Source organism: Kogia breviceps, chromosome 10, assembly GCF_026419965.1.
Source record: "Kogia breviceps isolate mKogBre1 chromosome 10, mKogBre1 haplotype 1, whole genome shotgun sequence".
Lineage (NCBI taxonomy): Eukaryota > Metazoa > Chordata > Mammalia > Artiodactyla > Physeteridae > Kogia > Kogia breviceps.
Window position 1 is genome coordinate 19,787,501 of NC_081319.1, and position 23,375 is coordinate 19,810,875.

A 23,375-nucleotide genomic window follows, 5' to 3' on the forward strand; every position below is an offset into this window, starting at 1 on the left:
CTACAACGGTGTTGTTTTGTTTTCTTTTTTAAAGCAAGTTGTAACATATTATTCACCCCAGGTGAGTGAGCAGCCAGGGAAAGTGCTTAGCTAGGCCTTCCTTGTGGGGCTTCTATTTGTTTGTTCATTTACTCTTTAAACAGAATCGACTCTAGTCATTATTCGGGGCAAAGATTGGAGGGAGGAACTTACCGGTACAGTACTGTCGTTCACCCTAATGTCTCCTCTTGGCTCCTTCTTTTTTTTTTTTTTTTTAATCTTAATTGGATGGGGGAATATAAATAAGTATGAAGAGCACCAGAATTTGTATTCATTTTGTTTTTAAGGCAAAAGTCATTCCAACAAGGAGTAAAGCTCCGTTTTACCTTGTTAAGTGCTCTAGGCGGATGTTTGGTTTACTTATTTAGTTGCTTTGAAAGGGTGCAGACGTGGGCTCTCAATTTCTTATTTAAACCACATTTGGAAAAAGCAGTTGAAAACAGGGTGTCACCCTGAAGAAGTCTTAAGAACCAACTCTCCCTACGATTATCGTTGCTGTTGTTATTAAAGTTTTTGGTAATTTTCTCTCAAATCCAAGTTGTGTTCGGGTCCTCAATGTCATGAAAATATTGTTAATAGAATGTGAAGCAGATCTCTTTGTACATAATTATGGAGCACTCAGAAGAAAGGACTGAGTAATATGGATACAGGAGTTTTTGGTTTTCAGATTTTAGGCTTTGATCCAACCCTCTGGTTACCGGAGCTCCCGTGTACACGGTAAAACTCATTGAAATTTTCAGTTCGTTAGCCTTTTCCCTGCTGGAAAATCTAATACATAGTAAAAGGACCACAAGACAGGCATCCTCAGCAGGCGGCCTGAATCATCTCTGTACTGGATGTCCAGACCCTGCACGGCCCAGAACGCAGGCAGAGTTTCCCTTTGCAAGAATCGTCTGCATCCCTGCCCCCCACCACTGGCATATAATTTGCATGTGTAGGTTCATGTTGCAGATTTCATACATTTAAGGTTGCTTTTCCACCCCTTGCCGTCTCTGACGTTCATGTTTATGCATTTCAATATAAGGATGTGTCATCAGTTACATGAATTCAGTTTTCTTGTGAACAAACGCTCATATCCAGACCCATACAAATTAGGCTATTCTGAAATACCTAGTGGGCCCTGTCTCAGATTTCTACCCACTGAGGTGGTCTTGAATGCCAGCCTCGACTTAATTTCTTACATTTTCTTATTTATGCATAAACGGTTGTCTCCGGTTGCCCTGCAGAACTTCTCCCTGGAAGCCTTTTATGTCGGTGCTAACAGTGTACTCAATTATCCGTAATAACAGTTTTTGGTGGTGGGGACGGAAAAGGGCAGGCCCTCGGCAGGACTGTGATCCACTGTGAACTTAGACCCACTGCCTCGTTGATGCGTGAACATCCTGGTAACTTAATTTTTCCTTTTTGTTTCTCCATTTCACTTAATGATTTTCTATGTATTGTTGCAGACATCTCAACAGTGAGCATGCGCTGGACGATAGAAGTACAGCCCAATGTAGAGTACAAATGCAGGTTGTACAGCAGTTAGAGCTACAGGTAAAACCACATTTATTTTTGATATTACCTCAGTATTCCTCCACTTCCAAATTTCTGTAGTGTTCTGTAATGAGTTCCTGTGTACTCATTATTGAATGGAAGGTGCAAAACCTGTTGTTGTCCTTTCTCTTTATTATTTTATTTTACTGTATTTTATTTCCTTTTCTCTTTGGGAAGGTTCAGCTTCAGCTCATTCTTGGGCGCTGCCGCTCAGACATTTCAAAGTATTATGCCGCCAACCCTCAGCCTCTGCTTTTTAGCTCTTCCATCCCTCTCTCTCGCTCTACCTCCCTTCTCTCTTCTCCTTTTAACTTTTCTGGTTATCTGTTGTTGGTCTAAGCCCTCTCCGTTGCTAATATTATCAACCCGAAGTTAGGAAGACAAGCTGGGGAGAGAGATGGGGAGTGAATGAATGGAGAGAGAGAGAGAGAGAGAGAGAGAGCGCGAGCGAGCACGTGAGCGTGTGGGCAAGACGGGGCGAGCCAGCACACATGCAAGGCTGTTCTCCAGAGTTAAAATAGAAACTATATGTGGGTTCGTGCCTGATTTTTCATTGTCCCCTTTTTCTCTCCATCACTGAGAACAGTGGAGAGTTCACTGGACACGTTTTAAATATGTACACTTACACCCACACATACATATAAACACATATTAGGTATATATAATATATATCATGTGGATATCAGATGTATATAGATACGTGTGTGTGTGTGTGTGTGTGTATGGGGGCGGGGGGAGAGAGAGAGAGAGAGAGAGAGAATCTTGTATTTGCAAATTCACTGGGCCACGAGGAATGTACTTTATGACTACAGAAAATTAACTTCAGCAAATGTTCCTGTGGATCACATTTGGGTGAGGGGCATTGTAAGTGTGGGTTCTACTTCCTGATGGAGCTTGTTGATGAACCCCACCATATTTTAACAGTAATTCCCTCCTTGGTATAATTAATAGAAAATTCATTTCTAAACGTAAAAATCGGGTCAGAAATGGAGATTATTAAAATGTACAATTGCAAAAGGCTGACCCTACACACCCATTTATGCAGCCGAGTTCCAGAATGCTTTCGAGTGCTTGATGACTCACTGTGGCTTCTTCCTCTGGCTGGTTCAGTGTAGGCAAGAGGTTAGGCGACTCGGGGAATTAAAACAATGTTGTACATTATATTGTTACCAGCCATCGAAAAGCCTATTTTGTATGCAAGACAGCAATGCCGAGATATATGGAGAGCCCTAGGCTAAGTACAGAAGATAATTACATTTGGAATTTTACTGAGTTAAGTCATTTACAGCTTCAAATAGTTGCAGAGAAAAATCAGCCAAAACACACTTAAACTTTTTGTTTTGACTTTCAGGATAGAAAGGATTTTTTTTTTTTAAATTAGTTATCATCTTATATGACAAATCACATTTTATTTTTAGTCAGAATGTCTCAAAAGTTATTTTCTTTACGTAGTTAATATTTTTCCATTCAGACTGCAGATATGAACTTATTAGGACAGTGGGATATTTATACAGGCAAAGGGCGCATCGTAAAATCCCCAGATTCTTACATAAGTCTTTGGAAACTTGTTTAAATTTAGCACGTTTATTGGGAAGGAAAGAAGGAGTATATTTAATCTCACCCCCAGAGTTCACTGGCGGTTGAAGCATAGGAAGCCCTTAAAGAATTGGGTTGAACAAAACAGACTCCATGGCTGTGGCTACCTGAATTTATATGTCTCAGTGGTGGTGTGTATAAAGTGATCCAAGTTCCTGCATTTATGTATCTAATTGATAAAATTAAATTTTTAATGATCAGCTAGAATAAATTGTTTACCAGAGGTAATGGTTCCCATAGCTTGGCGTTCCAGACTGCAAATCTGAGTGCGGGGCCACTGTTAACTGCTCGGGAACTGACTATCTATTTTATTCACTATTCCTCACTCTCCACAGGAAGCGGGTGGGAGAAGGAAAGGAGTGAGATGGTCAGTAAGTCAGGTGGTTATCTTCTGGCAGCTTTAATGTTGAGTTTTGGCGCCTGTGGCCTGGGAGTGGTACAGACCGATATGAGGACTCTTGGATTATTTGTGGATTTCATGTAGTCATAGATTTCCCTTCATCCTCCAGTCCTACATCAAACCCAAGGCAGGTTTTTTTCAACTTTTGATTGGAATCAGAGATGATCACCTGGCCAGAAGTTACTATGGGGCAGTTAACCGGTGATGTTCCTTATAACATCTCTGCTAGCGAGTCTGTTTTAATGGAAGAAGGCAGGGCTAATTCTGAAGAGTTCAGTTTCTTCCAAGCTTGAGAGCGTTGCTGCAACGATGACACAGTGCTTGTCGAGAGCAGGGGTTGGAAAACTACAGGCCCTGGGCCGAATCCCATGAGCTGAGAAAGGATTTTACACTCTGAATAGTTGGGGTAGGGGAGGTAAGAATCAAACGATGAATAGATTATATGAAACGCGAAGTTCGGCGTCCACGTATAAGGTTGTACTGGAACACGGCCATGCCCGTTGATTTACGCATTATCCGTGACTGCTTGTGTTCTACAGCAGAAAAGTTGAGTAATTCCAACAGCGTCGCTATGGTCTGCAAAGCTGAAAATATTTACTATCTGGCTGGCCCTTGCAGAAGAAGTTTCCCAAGCAATTCCTGATCTAGAGGAGCAGAAGAAAACAATTTGCATCACATTATTAGCAGCTTGTTCCCTTAGGTTCCTGGCTCCCTAAAGGTCGGCTCGCCCCTTCTCACTTCATCCCTCTTTGCCTTGGTCTGTAAAACCAGTCTCGTCACCACATCGGTCAGGTTCCCCCAAGGGCAGTTATTTTACTTGCCGATATTGGGGGTCGTGGAGAGCTAGCTGGCTGAGGGGTATTCATTCATGCATCCATTTGTCTACTCATGCGTTTAGCAAACATTACCCGGAGCCTGTAACATGGCAGGAGCCTTGTTGGAGCCACTGAGGAGTATAAGAGTGAGTGAAATGGATAGGGCTGCCCTCCTGGTTCTTATACTCTAGGAAAAAAAAAAAAGACTATAAATAAATCAACAGCCCTCCAGGGGCACTGTTCATTCATTGGGTAGTGTTCGCTGACACCAATGAGTTCTTGAAAACATCAGAAGCGTGCTCGAGAGAGACTTTCAATGCTAGATAAGGGCCAAACCCTAACAGATTTTACCCATTAGATATTTAATCGGATGAAATGCACAAGAAAATGTCAGCAGTTTTCTGTGCTCGATGCCCTTATCAAGGATTAGATGGAGACTCTTTGGGTGGCAGACCTGGCCTGTTTGGGAGAGTTTGGGGCAAAGTACAGTTATACTCACAGCCAGACCCATTTGAGGCTTCCTGTTTCTCTGATGTTTGTATTTCCAGTTGCCATTTCGTGCACCCATGTCTGGAAGGGTACTTTTTAATTGACTTAACTAATCATCCTCGTGCCCAGAGAACCCGAGGTATTGGGGAAGCCAGGTCCGTGCAGCAGCTAGGCTACGTGGAAAGGGTGTTCTTGTGTCTCAGCAGCCTGTCTGTCTTCGTTTCCCGTTGGCATCACCCACCGTCACCTCTTGGTTCTCCCAACAGCAGACTGATATATGGGGCATGCCCTGTATCTATGACTGAGCCAAGGGCTACTTCTGTTTCCCTTAAAGAAGCCATTTCCCGGTCCAGGAAATACCTGAACCTCCAAGTATCTCAAAGTCTGTTACACGATTACCATTTATTAACTCGAATGGGAAAACCGTTTGTGCCCCTTTAGCACTAGAGGAAAGAGCAATGAAGGCCTGCGCGTATTCCCAAAGGGTGATCACTGTTATTAGAGTAGGATGAGACCACCACCACCACCCCCAGACTCTCTCTGCAGAGCAGTCCTGAGGCCTCTGGTGTTCACGTCTGGGAGAGAGGTCACACGTGCACCCCCATTGTAAAAACAAACCCAGTAAGCCCAAACTGGATCTTACAGTAGAGATCAACAGAGGCTCATTATGTCCGCCCTGGAGAATCACTGTGAAAGGATGCCACTGGAGAATTCGGGAGGACAGAGTCAGTCCCAGACGTGACCAAAGCCAGGGAAAACGGCTGGAGTGCTGTCCCGTGTGTCTTGCCAGCCCCCAGATCTAAACCCCAGACACCTCAACTCTGACCCCAAACAGGACGCCCTTGCGTTTCTTACCGACAGTCAAACCTCCCTCAAGAGTTTTATGCAATTTTTTAAAAGTCACCATTGTTCCCCTTGGAGGATACTGTGGTTGGCCGTGGTTCCCGTTACGGTGCTCTGTGTACAACACTGCACTCGAACCAAAAGGAAAAGCCTTCAAGATTCTCATGGCAGAGTTCAAGCGACCAGGCAGAAATCAAGATGGTGGGTTATGGCGTCTGGCTTAGACCTATCTCCGCAGCACTGGGAGTGAGATGCGTCTGTCTTGTTTGTGTTCTAGTCGGAAGGTATCAAAACATATCATGCACGTTTTCTTAGCAGTGGACTCCTTCTGTAGAGCCTGTTGACAGAGAAAGGTTGGTTAATTCAGTTCTCACGTTACACCCTGTTGCTGGTCTCACTGAGAGAGAAGGCCGGTGGGGGGGTGGGGGGACGGTGGTCAGAAAGGCATCTTAGTGGGCATTTGAAGCCCTTTGGAATGTTTCTAACTGCATTTCATTATTACAGAGGCGGGTGTAATTTTTTGACATTTGTCAATGGACTGGATGGGGATTAACCCCAACGCTTACCAGCAAGCCAAGGAGTGACGTGAGATCCTACACTGTGCACGTAGGCGCACCTAACATGAAGACAGACGGACACCCGTAGAGATCATTTGGGGCGAGGACAGGGAACGTCCTTTTTGAGGTCAGGGGATGTATTCTAAGATTTCACCTGTTCGATGTTCTCTGCTGACTCATCCAGAGTCTTCTGGATGATAGGCAGTCATGGAAATGAGTTAGGAGCGGAGGGGAAGTCCCCGCCGTCGGTGTGCATGGTCTTACGTGGGTCATGAGTATAAGGCTCCCCCCCCCCACAGGACGGAGGGGCAGAGACACGGGGAGTGGGGATGCATTGCGAGACACGGTCGCCCCACCCCCTCCCCCACCCCCGCAGCGCCATGGCCAGGGCTGTAAGGAAGCACCCGAAGCTTCCGGGAGAGCTGAGCGCCTACAGTCCCCCAGATTTCAACCCACATTCATCCAGCTATGCGGGTTTACTCCAACGGGAGATGCTCAGCCATCGAGCTGGGGATATAGGGTATCTCGGTGGCTGGGTCAGAATTCCATTTTGGAGAAAAGGGAAAAGCATCCAGGCTAACAGACGACAAGCGAGAACAGTCTTCTGATGGACTTGCCCGTCTTGGAAAGCCGAGACGTTCATGGTATAGATACAGTTTTCTGGCCGTACTCATTCTCTTTAATCTGTTGTGTGACCACGTGACCTTGCTCAGTCCTTAGCTCAGCCTCTTTGGTGTATGAAGATGGACTTTGAAGGAGAGAAGAGAGGAGCCTGGGGGGTTCGGCCTGCGTATCGTGTCCGAGGCGCAGCTTGTGTCAGGGGACACGGCTCAGGACGGGCTCCCTGCAACCCCTCAGCCTCGAGACCCTTTCAGGTCAGTCCCGAAAGCAGCCAAGGGGACGAGAAGCCACCCAGCCCACGGGGATGCAGTGCCTGGCCCCGGGCAGGGAGGGCGGGGGGAGGGGTACCGACCTTCTCTTCATGAGTCGCTTGATGCCTTTCAGTCGCTGTTCATCGAGCACCTAACGAGTGTATTGCACGCCCTGGATATCGATAAGTAAGGCAGGTTCTTCCTTCCTGTAACGTGGAGGTGTCAGGGAAGAGAGCTCCTGACAAGGACATTCCAGGCCAAAGGAGCCTCTTGAGAATATGCCTAGGTTGTAGGCGAGGGAGAAGGAAAGCGGGAGAATGTTGTGTTCTTTTTAAAATTCATCTCTCCGTTCCACGGGCTGGGATGGTGCGCAGCCATTGCAGTTCGCTCGCTTACCTGGGACTTAGGGGTTCCTGGGACTCGGGATTTTCCGTTTCCAAACCAGGACAGTCCTGGGCCACCTGGGATCAGTTGGTTACCCTCACAATCCACTGGGATCCATCGGCTGTAGAAGAGATCTGTGGATTGCCCATATCCTGCTCGTAACTGTTTCATAAAGGAGCTCGGAAGCCGTTTGAAAGGATGTTTATCGAGCTCCTAGCGTATCGCCAAGGCACTGTCCTGGTGCATTTACCCTTCATTTCACTGAATCCTCACAACCCCTCTGTGAGTAGATTCTACCCTATTTCCACCATCCCCAGAGTCATGTTTCCAAGGGCAAATCTCACCTTCGGAAATCAGTATGTGTCTCATGCATGATTAAAATGAGCACGTTTAATGTAGTATTTCTTCCTGCTCTTCGAGAAGGTGTAACGGAACGGACGGTGACCTTAACAATGACTGTCCTCCGAGAGTCAGAGGAGTAATCGGTGCCCTCCCCGCTTCCAAAAGAGGAAACAGGTATAGAAGATCTGATTAACTTGGCCAAAGTTAATGGCAAATGACGGGCAGGCCCTAGGATTGTAGCCCAGCCTTGGAACCCATCTTCCTTTGCTTGCTCAGTGCTGCTGTATGGCTTTTTGACACAGGGGTCGTCATGGCCCTTTTAGGGAGGAGCACATTTTCGTCCACCCGTCTAGGTTCTTCTGGCTGGTCTCTGAGTTCAGTTGACCTGAAGACAGAGTAACGGGAGAAAATCAAACAAAAGTGTAGCAACGTGTATACACGGGAGTGACCCAGGAAGACCGAGTCACTTATCAAAATGGCCAGAACCCTCACCACACATACCATCTTCAGCTAAAGACAAAAGAGGGTGTTAGGGGTTTGGGACTTCAGAGGGGAGGAAGGCACCTCACAGGGAGATGGACATGTAAATGTTTGGTAAATAAATGTTTGTGGGACCACGAGGAGACAGTGGGAGACAGAGTGGACTCTGATCTCTGGGCCCTGCCGAGTCTCCCACGCCCTACCTCCTAGCCCATATTCTTTGCAGATCCTGCTGGTGGTGGCTCTGTTCCGACAGGCCCTCTGAATTCTTTTTAGGCAGCTGGGGGGAAGGTCAAAGTGTCTGAGTCTTTTGGGCCTTGAGTCTTTTCAGCTCGAAATAATTTGCATGCCAGAGAGACATTTTGGGGTGGCAAGTTTTGCTCTGCTGTACCCCATGAGGATCTTTGCACACAGCCAGGCCTTACAGACTGAGGGTTTTGAAACTTGGCTGGTGAGGCCACGCTGTCCTCTGCCTCGAGGAGCTCTCTCCCCAGCAGTCCGTGGCAGCGGGGCCAGGGCTGGAGCTCAGCGACACCGGGCTCATTCTGAAGTTTTCCAAATCCATCTACCCCAAGGACTGTAAGCTCTAAGAAAATGTCAGCAGAAAGAAAAGTGCACAAGTTGCACATAGCAGAGGGAGACGGTAAGCCTAACACAGATCAGTGACTTTGGGGGCTTCACCTGTGATGCCTCGACCATCAGCGGGGCTGTTTGTAATCACCTCAACTTCCTGGACTTGCGCAAATATATTACCTGTCACGGGTCCCCCTTTGGACCTTCCTTACCCCGTGCAGAGCAGTTCTCAGGACAGTTCCTCACAGCGGTGGCTTCCTAGAGCCTCGTGACTCTCTGTGAATAAGCTCAGAGGTGCTGGGGAAAGAGAAGTCCTAATAGCATCAGAGCTTCACGTTGCCCCCGCTCCGTGCGGGGGGCCAGGCGACGCAGGGTCTCTGCGTGTCTCACTTCCACACATCCCCCCCGCCCTTGGAAAACCAAGACGCTGCTTTTTCATAGTCTAAAATCCTGCTTTACTCCAGGAGCATTAGAATTCCTAGACTATGACAGAGTATCAGTGTGCGTCTGCTTGAAATGTCAAGAGAGTCTTTAATAATAACGTGAGGAATGTTAAGATGGTGACAGAATACAATAAAAGTCGGGAAATTCTCCGATTGGGGTGAAATGAGCCGTAGGTTGCCTACCCCCTGAGAGCTGGAGTTGGCCCTCAAGACCGAGCTGGGAAGGCCTGTGAATGACCACAGTTAGAGAGAGTGGCTGGAAAACAGCTATTTGGTAAATACTCAGTTTGGTTAGAAGAATTTCATTTCTCCTCCTTCCCGTTGCCGCCTTTTTGTTGGCTTGTTCTTCTCCTTTGGATCGTACGCCCTTAAGAGACCCCAGGTGACAAGATCCATTCTTCCTCCGTCAGTTCTGTTGGGACCGTCACTGTACTCAAACCTGCTGAGGAAATTAGACCGCCCCCCCTCCCCGTGAGGCACTCTCAGTCCATGCAAGAGAGCGGTGTCTCCCCAGTGTACCTCGTTGAGACTGGGACCCTTGGGGTCTCTCTCCGAAGCACCTATGCCCTTGTCTGTCCCCTGGAGGATTGGGCTCCGCAAGATTAGGTCAGACCCCCCCGTGAGTCTGGGGCCCAGCACTGGACTAATCTGGACTCGCCTCCTCGGAACCCGGGTAACACTGCACGTCCCACGCTGCCCCCACCGCCCAAGGTTCTGTCTACCGAGGGCAGCATGGACGCAGGGAGAGAGGCAGGGATCTGGGCTCCCAGGCAGTGTCCCAGGCGGTCCGGGATCGCAGCGGTGTAGGAAGGTCAGACCAAGCATCCTGTCGCCGGGAGTCTAGCCTTAGCGTTGCGCCTTTCCAGCTCCGCGAGCTCGGCCTAAGTGCTCCCCGTGAGCCTCAGTTTCCCCAGCTGTGAAACACGACACGAGGACCCGAAGACTTGACATAGCCACAGCCGTCTGGGCTTCTGTGAAATCGAATGAGTGGCCTGGCCCCTTCTTCTCTCCCTCCTCAGTAATTCCAGCATTTTCCCCCCACATCCCAAATCCTTCGCTTACTTCAAGACTTCTTTTCTCACAAGTGGAGAAGCGCCAAGTTGGGCTTAAAATGGTTAGTCCTCCCGACAGGGTAGAAGATGATTGTGTTCAGTGAACCCCAAGCCGTGTTCCCTTTTCTCTGCTGAAAGAATGAACGTAATCTCCTTAGTTTTTATCTTTGAAGGGGGTGCACGGGGCCCCTGGCCTTCAGCAGTTATCAGCAAGTCTGGAGCGAGATCCCCGTTACGTACGGTCCTGCCCCGTGTGTTCTATCTAAAACCTAACCTGAGGCCATGGGTAATAGAAAAGGGGATGACCTATATCAGCCGAGGGGAGAAAAAGCACTTGCCTAGGACGAGGGAGAGATACAGTGAGAAGCAAGGAAGTAAATCCATGAGAAATGGGCTTATCTTTCCTGCGCTTCTGGTTCCCTTCTTTAAAACATCAAAATTCTCTCCCCAGTTGGCCCAGCTGCAAACTCCATCGAACCCGTTATGTTGATCCAGATTCCTAACATACACTCAGCCTGTAGAAGTCTAGATAGACTTGACTGATTTAACTTTCCTATTAAAAAAAAAAAAAAAAAAAGGGAGAGAGAAGGAATTAGGGTTTTTTGAGCGTTCTCGAAGAGCTAGGCTCTATGCTAAGCTTGTTATGTGCAAGAATTTATTTAATCCTCAAAACAACTCTTGAAAGTTCAGAGAGTATTATTCCATATTTAGAAGGAGAAACAAAACACTTGAAAAGGTTACATAATGTGCTCAGAGTCGCAGAGCCCAGATTCAAATCCATCGAAGTCCGCTGGTTGGGTCCACGTCCTTTTTAGCCCATTTTTGACTCTGCTGTCATTCCGCAGCAGAATGCTGGTGCACCAGCGTGCTAATGTAAACAAACACTGCACAGTGTCCTGTTGTCATTCCTTTTATGCTAGGTGGTACTCCTGTACCCACCGGGAAAGCTTTGAGAGGGCAGTTCTCTCTGGATATCACAACATAAAAAGATGGGTAAATTTGTCAGCTGAATTTTTAGTTGAGCTTTGGACTGAATTTCCCATCCTCCTTTTCTTTGCTTGTCATGGGATTCAGTAGGGGGAATGCTGGAATATATTTGCTAATTTAAAATGATTGTATTCCCATATTATAATAATGAAGGGATGCCATGAAAATTGATGGGGACGGCGAGCTCACGGCATAAAAAGTGCTAAAGAAGCTGCAGGTTTTTCGAAGCACCAGTGAGTGTTGTAAATGCAAGACAGGCACTTGAGACAGAGGGCGTGGTTTCACTAGGTGTGAAATTTTAGCCATTTTGCGTTAAAAAAAAAAAAAAAAAAAAAAAAAAAACCCAAAGGTGAGTTTGGTGGATTTTTTTTCCTTCAATTGTTAAAACAGCTTGAGTTAGAGCTGTTATGGATGATAAAAATCCAAAACCCTTCCAAGAATATATAGGACATGCTAGTTTCCACTCATAAACAGCAACAAAAACTTGGATTTTTGCCTCTTCCTGTAACCTTGCCCATCTTTTATAGTAAAGCAGAACTAGGATGGTAGACTTGAGGTTGAGGCAGAATAAGGAACCCGGATAATTCTCAAAATGGACGATGAATTCTAAGTAATATTCACATGGAAAAATAAGAAAAGATTCCCTACGACAGTCAACCACCAGGGTTCTGGAGGTGGCTGGGTATACAAATTCTAGGTGTGTGTTTGCCACGTGGTATTATCACCTTTGATCAGTAAAAGGTCAGCCTGGTAGACATTTGGAAGGTAGAGAGAGGTGATGGTTTCTTTTGGTGCTGGGAATTTGGATTTCCTTCTACATGGTCTTCGTAATTGCTCCGTCAACAGTGTTTACCCCCAAATTAAGTCACGATTAATATTCATCAGACTCTTCAGTAAATATCACCTCCCACCCTTTAATTTGTAACGTTCAGTACAACAGACTACTTCTTGTTTTTAAAAAGAACGACGTGTATGCCTCCTTTCCTGTGCTCCACGGTAATTTTAAAACAAAACATTTTTCTTAATCTAAGAATGTTTTAGTTGTAATGTCGCAAAAACTTAGGACGCTTACATAAAAAAAACAAATAACTAGAAAAATGCCATTGCTAACATTTTAATTGTTCTAACTGAGCCACTTTGGAAAACTACATTCCTTTAGCATTATGTGTTCAGAGCATCTTTGAATTTGGCTGTTCAATAACTGACTAAAGAACAGAGGGTGAAGAACATAAAGCATAAAGTGGCTCCTAATATGGTATCATTTTCATTTCCTGTTTGTTGAAAGATAAATGCTAACACTGGAAGGCTTTTTTTTTTTTCTCTTTCTTTCTTTCTTCTTAATTTATTCCTCCCTGAACCACAAGGGAATAAAAAGAAAAAAAAAAAATCAAATGCGATATGGCTTGAGACTGAGTCATCCAGTTAGGATAAGCCGAAAGCTTTTTCTTTCTTGTTTTTGTACCCTTTCCCTTTTCTCTGCCTTGCCCCAATTCCTGAAACATACCCCTCCCTTAAAACACACTTTGCTTTAAAAATGTGAGTCTTACTTGATTGGGAGGGGGGCAGATAATTTTAGACTTAAAAAATTAATTGTTATTTAAAAGATTTAATGTTAACTATGTGACATTGATGGAATGTGTCTCTCTCCAATTTTAAGGCATTATTTTGGACAAATAGTCTATAAAAGTACTGAATTAAGATTTTTTTTTCCATCTCTCCCTCCTCCTTCTCTCCCTCCCTCCCTCCCTCTCTCCCCCTCTCTCCCCCCCTCTCTCCCCCTCTCTCTCCCTCCCCCCTCTCCCTCATATTAATGTCTTCTACATTTCCCCCAAATTCTACAGCTGTTCTCTTAACTGTATCTGTACCTTTGGGGGATACATTTCCCACTTCTTTTACAAACATAATGATCATATGTCCCCTATGCTCAACGATCTTGAACTATCAAAGATACCATTGTATATGAAAGAGAGTCCAAGGCAGGCATAAAGAAGGCAGCATGTAACAAGTAGTATCTGAGTGCCTACTACGTACATCCAATCAGAAACTCATGTGCCTTCAGAAGATAATGTTTGATAGAATGAGGAGACTTGAAGTTTTGGTACGATGAGACTAGCACATAGTAGGTACTCACATACTGAGTCCATGAATGAGTAAGCTTCTTCTGCGTTCACTTGAAAATGGGGCCTCGCCTGCCCTTGTAGCTCTCTGCCTGCCTTGCCAAAGTTGCTGGCCAGTACTGTCTTCACCTGTACCTCCCTGTGAAGAAAGATGGAGTTAATTTTGCGTAAGTGTATCTGTGTGTCTAGGAGTTTCTCCACAACCAAAACGGATGAATTTACGAGTTTTGAGATCCCTAGCTTATTCTCCTTTGGCTTCCTCATGAATCAGGTTGGTTCATAGGCCTGATGCCCGGTTTTGTCTCGTAGCTGTCTGTGTTACATGGGACTCCTTGGTGCCATCAGGCCTAGGCCTTCCCAGTTAAAGGCTCACACAGCTTGTGTGGAGAAATCGCACACTAACACCTCTAGTCACTCGGAGTTTCGCAGTGGTCGTATAGATTTCAAAACGATTAAGCAGTGATGCACATTTTATCACGTGCCGGGGGGGCCACAGTGTAATTTGGAATGTGTATCATTTGGGATGTTAAAGGAGTAACGCATCTGCATTCAAAGAAATAACAAAGCATCTTCTCCCTACCAGCTTGCAAAAGACAAAGAGCGCCTGCAAGCCATGATGACCCACCTGCACGTGAAGTCTACGGAACCCAAAACTGCCCCTCAGCCCGTAAGTACTGAATGACACCTGTGGGGAACCCTGCAGTATTTCTTCTCCGCTTCCCTACCCCAAGGACGGAGGATCTCCTGGTCTGGCAGCTTTGAGTAGTGAAAGACTTAAGCTCCATCTGGTTCTGATTTCCTTTTATGAAGAGGGCAGCGGGCTGGGCATTTAGGGAGATAGATATGGGATGGTTCAGGCACAGTCGTTAGCCACGAGGCCCCAGCATCAGCTCTTCTTTGGCACGGATGATTGATGCTACACCAAGGTACTAAAACATATTACGAGAGCTCAGTAGAAGGGAAGAAAACAAAACAGAACAGCAAGCAATCTTTCTGATTTCTCAATGGTGGAAACACAGAGAGAAGTCAGCCAGACCAGGAAAGCAGAGGAAAAAGGCCGCGTCAGCGTGGTTTAGCCAAGAGGCAGTAGGTGTGAGGAAAGGAGTGAGGGATAGTCCAGTCCAGTCTAACTGCAAGAAAGGAAAGGAAGAGGAAACACACTGTCGGAATAGTCAGAGGCTGTAATTACGGAGAACATCTAACGGTTACTAAAGAGTTCGAAGCAAAAATTACTCCTTTGCGGTGAGGAGACCAAACATGGTACCCCGAAATTGCAGTTCACTTTTAGAAACCTCTTACTTCTTGCCTTGTTCCCTTTTATTTGACTTTCAAGAGTGTCACCAAGCACAGACAGTTGATATCGAAGTGTGGGAGCGTGGTAGCTGAACCCCAAATCCTGTCTTAGGTCTCATTACTTGTTGCAAATTGATCGCTTTCACAGTGGTGTTTCTTGTATACTTACAGTTCTCAAAATCTAGTAGCTTCAACTGATTATTCACAATGGAGAGAGGGAGAGTGCTTTGCTTCTTGATTTTTAAGATTTGTAAAATTTAAGGGTACACTGCCTTTATTTGATTTTTGCTTGGAGTCACTGTGTGAAAATTAATTGAGCGTTGACAATCTATAGTTAGTACCAGCAATTTTAATCAATATGCAGTGATGCGGCGTAATGGCAAAGTATTGGTTTATCTGTTTTGACTGATTTTTTCCTATAAATAAAGCAAACATACACCCATACATGTATGATTTATGGTGATAGAAATAAAACGGAGTCAGACTATTAACCCAGCAAATATGGTAGCCTGCCAAGATGCAGTTGGCAGACAAAATTAATGTCTGAAACAGAACACATTACTGAGATATAGGACATAAAATCATTAAACACTTTGCACATCCATTTTTACTAGGGAAGAGCCCTTGGTTTCCATGTATTTTGCAGTGAACGGCTGTAGGACCCAATGTGTAGGCTACCCGAGAGAAAGGGGGGCAGGGAGAGGCCATTCAGTATCGTGGAGTCAGTAGTCAGCTGTGCTCTCGGTGCTATTCCTGTCAACCCCTTCTTTTAAGGAGGGTCCTGGGAATACTCTGAACCCAGCTAAGCAACTTGGTAAGATCCTGGCCTGACTCCACTGAGTTCTCCAGCGGGTATAGGGAACTGGAAACTCTGCAGAAGTCTTCAGATGGTTGTCGTTGGTTAGGGAGATGGTTTTCCCCAGGTTGAAGGGTTTGCATCTCTAAACCTAGCAACAAGGGAGAGAATGAGATTATCCCCTCCTTGCTCCGTGGATTAAAAACAATGATATGAGGTTAGATATTAAATATGAGAACTAGAATAACGTCTGGACTCCGCACTCTAGGAATAAGATACTCCTTTGGGATCGTGAGGCTCCTTGGGAGGAGGAGGAGGGATAAAAGCAGAAAAGGAATTGCAAAACCCCACGGGGCACTCAGCGAGCGTGGGCGCTGGGTGCCGGCAGGGAGCGCCATATACATAGGCCACAAAAGGGACCCTTGGGAATCTCCATGAGGACCCGTGTTAGGCAGCCAGTAAACAGGAAAAAGCAGTCCCGGGGGAAATGCACAGGGCAGGAAGGTTTGTCTCGATTAGTATTTAAAAAAATGTTTTACACGCTAGAAAATGATAACTTCGAAGGGGACCTCCTACTAAATTTATTTTTAACCGCTCTATTGAAAATTCTCTACCACTAGTCAACATTATCTCTTAGTAGCTCAGCACAGAATTTCTTTATTAAAAGAAATAGGCACGAATATTTTTGACTGAAAAATTAATAGCTTTTGAATTCATACGCAGCAGGTTTTCTTTTGCAAAGAAGTCCAATATCGCTGCACAGCACTTCTATAACCATTTATTTGGAGTCCAAGTCAAACCTTTGACAGTTAGAGCAGTGCTACAAGCCAATATAAAGAACTCCAAGATGTAAACCAACAATAGGCCGTCTGTGTGAGGTTTGCCATTGTCAAATACATAGATTGTTTGGATTAGTTTATGTAAATGGACTGTTGTATTACCCTTTGGAAGGAAAAAAAAAAAAAAGATCACATTTGTGTATGAAAAGTGGTTCCCTTCACAGGCAGCATTATAAATTCCTTATCCTTTAACTTACATGTAAGAAGTAAAAATTGGCGCCTGACAAGCAGATATTGTGTGACATTCTGTTGCCAGAGAGAACCTGCCTTCTTTTCATTCATTGGAAAATAGAAAATTTTATTAAAGATACCATCTTATAAATCGGGAATTATTCAAATATGTGTAGGTGAGGCATTGGGAAATTAATTATAAAAGGTAGACGTGTAGTGTTTTGCATACATTTTTACTGCTTTGCCCACAAAAGGGGAGGGGTGGACAGACATAGAGCAGACCCTTGATGCTTTCAACTTTAGGGATACAGTTATCTGATGATCGGTTCTAAGGTGCCAAAGACTCCCTTTTGCCTGTCATTGATGTATTCCACCTGAAATAATAGAACGCACAGTGTATGTTCAGATGCGTATCGTTCTAGACTCTGTGATTTGAAGGAAGCAGTCCCTGGGATTCAGATCTAACCTTAGCTGGGGACTCTCACGTTAGAGTCTCGCCAGGAAGTTTGTGAAGTGGTGGGTTGTTTTTTTTTTTTTTTTTCTTTTTTCTTTTTTCCATTTCTGTTTAAAAAGGAACTTGGTGTTTATTTTAAAATCCTTAGTCACTAAGTGATAGAATGCTTTGCTGTAAACGTTGCTTCTCACTAAATGCCATTTGGGTGGTAAGTGTCATTTGCTGTGTCCAGCCATCCAAGCAGTTCCCATTTCACTGCCAAAACCTTTCTTGGATTATTCTGACAGCCGCCCGTGGACGTGTTCGCTGGATGCTGTTGTGGAACACTCATGTTCCCATTTGGCTAATGAGAGGCTGTGCTCATCTCGGGAGAATCCCAAGTTTTTAGGCGCGGGTCTGAGCGCGACTCCCACTGGAAAGCGTGCAGAGGAACTGAATAGGGGTTTACGGTGGTCCTGCTCCGCAGGTGCCTCCGATAACATCTCCGCCTGCTTGCTTGAGAATCTTTTAAACCGATAAAAACCTTTCCTTTCGTAATTATACCCAGGACTCAAACTGCAGTGCACGCCGTTTTCGTGAAGAGAATTCCTGAATGTAAAATCGAATTATTGCGTCAATGAGTATTTATTGGACGTGTGACCGGAAAACATAGGGTAGTAAAACCAGACAGAACCATCCCTGCCATCGAGGTGTTTGGGGTCTCGTGGGACCAACTGCCAAAGACACACTCCCAGGCTCTCCCTGCGTGAGCCGTGCTCTGGGTGAGTGAGTGTGTGGACCGCTGCCCTAGACGGTGGGCTTGAGGAAAGACTTCTGGGACAAGTGACCTCTAAGGTGAAACCTAAAAGATGAATAGGAAGAAGTGGAAAGAAGCGAGTTTCGTGACTCTCTTCTCGGGTTAAGGGTAGGTGCGTGTGTCTGTGTGTCTCTGAGGAAGGGAACTGGGAAAGGGTGTGAAGAAGATCCGAGTGGAGGAAGGAAAGGAATGGCCAACAGCGGCTGAAATAAGCTTTTCGTTTGTCATAATTTTACTTAGAAGCCTTGAATTTTATTAAGGCTGGCCCCTGCTTGGAAAAGTTTACCAGAACAGAGCTGTACGTTCTAGCGATGGGGGACATACAGTGGGCAAAGGCGGACTTGACATTCGTGCAGAATGGCCACGTGTATTGTATGTTGGCGATTTTAAAGATGCGTCTCTTTTCTGTGTTCAGAGAAGCACAAGGGAAAAATCAGGCGACCGCAAACTGTCCTAATGAGAATGGTATTCTTTTGTTCCAAGCTCAGTACCAGTTAATGTTCTCAAGGTAAACACCCAAATGGATTGCTTGGGGGTGAATGCTTGTCCTTGGAGGGAGGCCTCACTCAGAGGGTAAAATAATAACAACAACAACCAAGAAGCATGTCTGTAGTAATACTTTATTAAGTTGTTAAGGATTTTTGAAAAAGACTTGTTCACTATCATGAGGTCAGGAAAATACCGTAAGTCGTATTCTGTGGTCCTGAGAACGTCAGAGCTAGGCTTTGCTTTAGGGTATATTCCTGCCCACCGGAGAACAGCTCCCAACGCTGGAGAAACCACATTCCTTCAGATCTGGTGGGCAAGTAATTACAGTGTAGGTACTGTCTCCTTTATGGAAATGTTATAAAACACAGGAACTTGGCTATTTGAAGCAAAAGGCAGTATTAGATTTTCCTTTGCACGCATTCTCGTTTCCTCCGACCGTAGCAATTAGGACTGTTTGGAAATAGTTTTTAGCTACTAATAAAAACACACACACAGAGAGAGAGAGAGAGAGAGAGAGAGAGAGTGTCTGTCCGTGTGTTCCCTCCCCCCCCGCCCCCCCGCTTCGCAAAAGGGGGGTCTTTTAACTCTTAAAGAAGTGGCTGATTTTGTGGGCTGCTGGCTGCAGCCTGGCTGTTGAGTTGGGGAAATAAGTTGATGCCGTCATAAAGAGAGATTCGCAAGCACGGCACACACACAAGGGATGTTTATATACTGTTTCTCGTGAAGTCCCCCACCCCGAGGTTCTTCCGGGGGACCACCTTCTCGGTCACTGCCCCGCGCCAGGGCCCAGATCTAAGGCAGTAGCAGGACCAGGCAGAGAGAGCTCTCCCCAAGGCCACCCCCCCGACCCCTTGCCACGGTCTGGTAACATCCTTCCCATCCCTCCGGCCTCAGAAAAGGCCACCTCTGAACGCGAGGGATTCGTGTCTGGAATTCACCTGCTCCGGCCAGTCGAACCAACAGCAGAAAAACGAGTGAGCCCGAAAAGTCCATACTGAGCGGCTGGGTCCCTCGGTGTCTGGGTTACAGGTTTGCCTTTTGTTCTCAGCATCTGTTCTGAAGCGAGGCAAGAGCACAAACAAAAAATACAGATGAGTTCCTATGGGAATCCTTACAACAAGTCTGTTTCTGTCTGGGGTTTACCTCAGCCGTTTGTTGATTTTTTTTTCAAAAGGGGAGTGACTCACCGTCTTTAAAAGAGAGAGAGGAGGTTACTGTTTAAAAACGAAAGATAAATCTTTCGAGAAGGGGCTCGGCCGAGTACCGGGCAGCTGATATGGTTCCAGTTGTTTGGATGGGTAAGATTTCTAGGATAGTCCCCCCTTGGAACTACTGACCTGGGAGAAAAGCCGATGGTTGAGAGTGCCTAGAAACTAAAAAAATAAAAAATAAAGCCCTACGGCAATCTTAAGTGACATAAGAATTTAAGCTCTTGGCCGGCGTTTCAAAGAGATTATCTTTGCCGAAATCATCACATGATGGAAACTTGCCATGTAGAAAATATCAGAGTTACTAACTTCTCTAAACATAGCGACTTCTTTTTAAATAGAAAATGAACACAATCTGAAAAATAGGAAAAGAAACCCTCCCAGTCCCCATCCCTTTCTGCTCCAGACCCCGGAAGAAAAAAAATTCTCTCTTCCAACCTGAGCCACAGTCAGAAACGCGAAGCACACATGCTTTCATTTCTAATTGATGATTATATTATTAAGTTTTAATAGTTTACAGTCCAGGTGAATCTTTCAAGATTGCCGCACGCCCCTCACCGTTCCCGGTTTGCTCTTGTGTTCTAAGTCTGTAATTAATTTTGTGTGTGTGGTGGGGGGCGTGGGGGGGGGGGGTCCAGTTTTTTTAGCGAGAGACCTTAATGAAAAGAGCAGGTCCGGTTTGAACGCAGAGCCTGTGTTGAAACCTTCCCCTGCTCCATCTTGTCACTCCTTCGTGACCTTCCTCCCCAAAGATGGTTTCTCCTCGAGACCAGCATGTGATCATCCAGCCCGAGTTTCAAAGTTAAGAAACTTCGATCGCAGTTGACAAGGTTGACATTTCATTAACTTGTTGGTTCAGCCTTCAGATGATTTCACGAGGCGAAGCACCCTGTGTTTGGGGTTTACAGCTTTTTGTTCTTTCTTCCCTCGCAGGCTACAGTCGTGTTTAATTTGGAATCGGGGCTCCTTTGGCAAATTAGCAATTAGAACAATTCTGTGGGAATATGTATATGTGTCATTAGTTTTCCTGCAAATTAATAGCAGGGGCAGAGGTCAGGCAGAAATTTTCCACTTGACTGCAGTTCCTCTGTGGAGACTTGGCACTTGGTTCTGGAATGGCCACAGCTGCTCTCAGCCACCCTCTTCCTCTAGGAACTGTCTTTTAATTAGTTTACCTCATAGCCATCATTACAAATATTACTGCCTCCCCTCCTCGAAATAAAATTACTGTTTCTAAAAAATATTCCAGTGACATCTTGCACCACTGCACATTGATGGTGGGGTCAGTCGAATGCAGCATTTAATCATTAGATCACCTCCATCCTCGTCTCCTAATTAGAGCCCTTACAATACATTTTTATCTGGTAATTAGCCGAGATTGGCTACTTCCTCTGTGGCTTATTAGAGACAGCCCAGCAGTGGGTGTGAATCACGGTGTCATTTGTCAAGCCTGGTAAAAAAAAAAAAAAAAAAAAAAAAACAACCACCCTCTCTGCTCTCTTCTGGTCTGGCTTGGTGTTGATTTCCTCTTGGTACCTGTGTCTCAGAGCCTCCAGAAAATTCAGCTGCATCTCTCTCTTCGTGGATCGTGCTAACCGGGAGGGATTTTCTTCTTGACTGTGGCTTTTTCAGTAGAAACAGTCCCAAGTAGTAAGGCTGCAAGAATGACATTCTTTTCATGTTTTATGACTTTGTATACCCGTATCGTGGGGGCTTGTCTGTTCTTGTAGGTGAGCTCCCAAGCGATGGGCCTGCACTTGCTGAATGTTTCCACGAGTTTGGGGTGTTGGCAATTGACTAGAACCCAGTGGACCTGGTGGATCCAGTGGCTCTTCCTCACAGAACTGGAAAGGGAGTGTGCATATTTCCTGAGGACACTGTGTTTATAATTTTCATTACCTTTTAAAGAACGCCGTGGTCCTGAGGGTACTGTTCTTCAACCGAAGAGCCCAGAAGCGAGTGAGTTCTCGGAACTGTTTCATGGTTGCTCCGCCTGTTTTCCTTTGATCAGTGTCTGCGTTGGATGGTAAGCCCTTCGAGGGCAGCAGTTGTCTGTTCTGTTCCTTCTTTTGTCATTTCAGTTCCCATTGCCATGTGTTTGCTGGGAAAGATGTACTGAACGTCAGTTATAAGCAGGGATAAAAGCTAATCCCCGGGTCCCTTGCAAAAATGAGCATGCAGAACAATGAACCCGGGTTCCCATCATCTGGGCGTAAGGAGACTATTCTACAGAGGGCCTAGAATCACCAGTGTGTATGTGATTTTGAGTCCAGGTTGTGAATATGGGCACGTTATTTAATCTCCCGGGAGCCTCTCTTTGCTTATCTGTGAACTGTGAGTAGCAACATCTGAAGTATTCGTGATGTCATGAGAATTCAGTGAGACCAGGCGGTGGCAGGGCTTTCACAACGTGGTTTTTACACATGGTACCCATGACTTTCCCGAGCGTTCGGATACTCTTAAGCCTAAGAGCATCTGAATTTTAAAAGCTGTAATATTTATGAGCATTAGCCTTTCGTGCGCCTAACTTCCTTGACCCGTTGCTTGGGCTGATGCTTAGACACGCTGTTCCTGTACTTGGTCGGCGCTGAAGGCCCAAGGCCAAGAGGAGGTCAGCCCCAGCCTTCCCAGATCCACTCCATCCCGTGGCTGCCACGCTAGACCGTTAGCACTTAGTTTGCCAACGTGTGTCATGAAGTCAAGTTTCCAGCACTAATAAAAAAGCAGCTCCCGGCATCTGCCCAGCTCGCTGGGGGATGCATAAGGGTGGTGCCATCTCCACAGCTTGCCCTTATCAGGCGTGTGGGGGGGGGAGCATAGGGTGTAGGGATTGGTGGTGGACGGGGCGGGGCGGGGTGCGGAGGCGGCGGTGGCGGTCTGGTGTTGGCTGAGTCAGCATTTCAAGGGAGGGAGAAAAAGGAAAGCCCAACCGAAAGCTTGCAACCCAGCGTTCAGTTTCCAGTGCCGTGTTTACGTTTTTCCATTAATACTTTCTCAACGATATTTGATATTTCTCATTACTAGGGTATGAGTAAGGTTGGGTCTTCCCAACAAATTAGAACTCTCTTTTCATCTGCTCTTTGATGATGATCTCAGAGGAATCTCATTTTTAATACTTTCCACAAATAATGTCTTGGACTTAGGACTGTGGCAGTGGTGAACCAGCCTTAATTTGTTAAGTGATTCACAATCTGGTTTGAGATAGTGATACCAAGTAAGGCTACTTGGCCAAACTTTCTTGGATTGGGGGCAGCTACAAGCTCCTCAGAGGGCAGTTCTGGGTAAACTGTAAGAACTCTGTTGAAAACAACCAAGTTCTTCAATGTAGCCAGACTTAATAATATTTCAGTAGCAACGAGTTTTTGGAAAGGGGGGCAGGCTCACGTTTCCAGTTGTTAATCAGAGAAACACTTCAAGGTGCAGGCGAAACAGATAGAAAGAAAGAAAGAAGGAAGGAAGGAGCGAAACAGGGCTCGTTCAGTTTCCTCTGGGCTCCTGCAAATAACTAGTGCGTATGTCCGGACTTGAAGCATTGGATTATTCCATTTTGTTACTACGCATTTGAAACTGGAAGGAAAAGAATTAAAATGTTTTACAGTTCCAGATCTCTCTCTCCTATGCCATATTCTTTTTAAACAAATGATTCCAATCCTGTATTGGATAGAGTTTAATGAAGGTGACAGAGAAAGCTTTCAGAGGTTAGTCTCTGCCAGCTGATGGAACTAAATGGATGTTTATTGGAGCCGGTGCCATATGAGTCACAGGCCAAACCTCTCAGCAGTAGTTCCCATCCATGAAGTTTCA

At 45.6% G+C, this 23,375-nt stretch overlaps 1 protein-coding gene across 18 annotated transcripts in view; it reads left to right on the plus strand.

The window, feature by feature from the left end:
• The window catches only part of FOXP1 (forkhead box P1), a 602,646-nt gene that overhangs the window by 557,599 nt on the left and 21,672 nt on the right, over nucleotides 1-23,375 (plus strand). For all 18 annotated transcript variants that reach the window (XR_010842504.1, XM_067043615.1, XM_067043616.1 and 15 more), the window contains 2 exons: nucleotides 1,488-1,575; nucleotides 14,109-14,192. Coding sequence is in view for 17 of the 18 variants with exons in the window: in XM_067043615.1 (XP_066899716.1) it covers nucleotides 1,488-1,575; nucleotides 14,109-14,192 (172 nt within the window). In the remaining variant the exon portion in view is untranslated. The remainder of the gene's footprint in view (nucleotides 1-1,487; nucleotides 1,576-14,108; nucleotides 14,193-23,375) is intronic.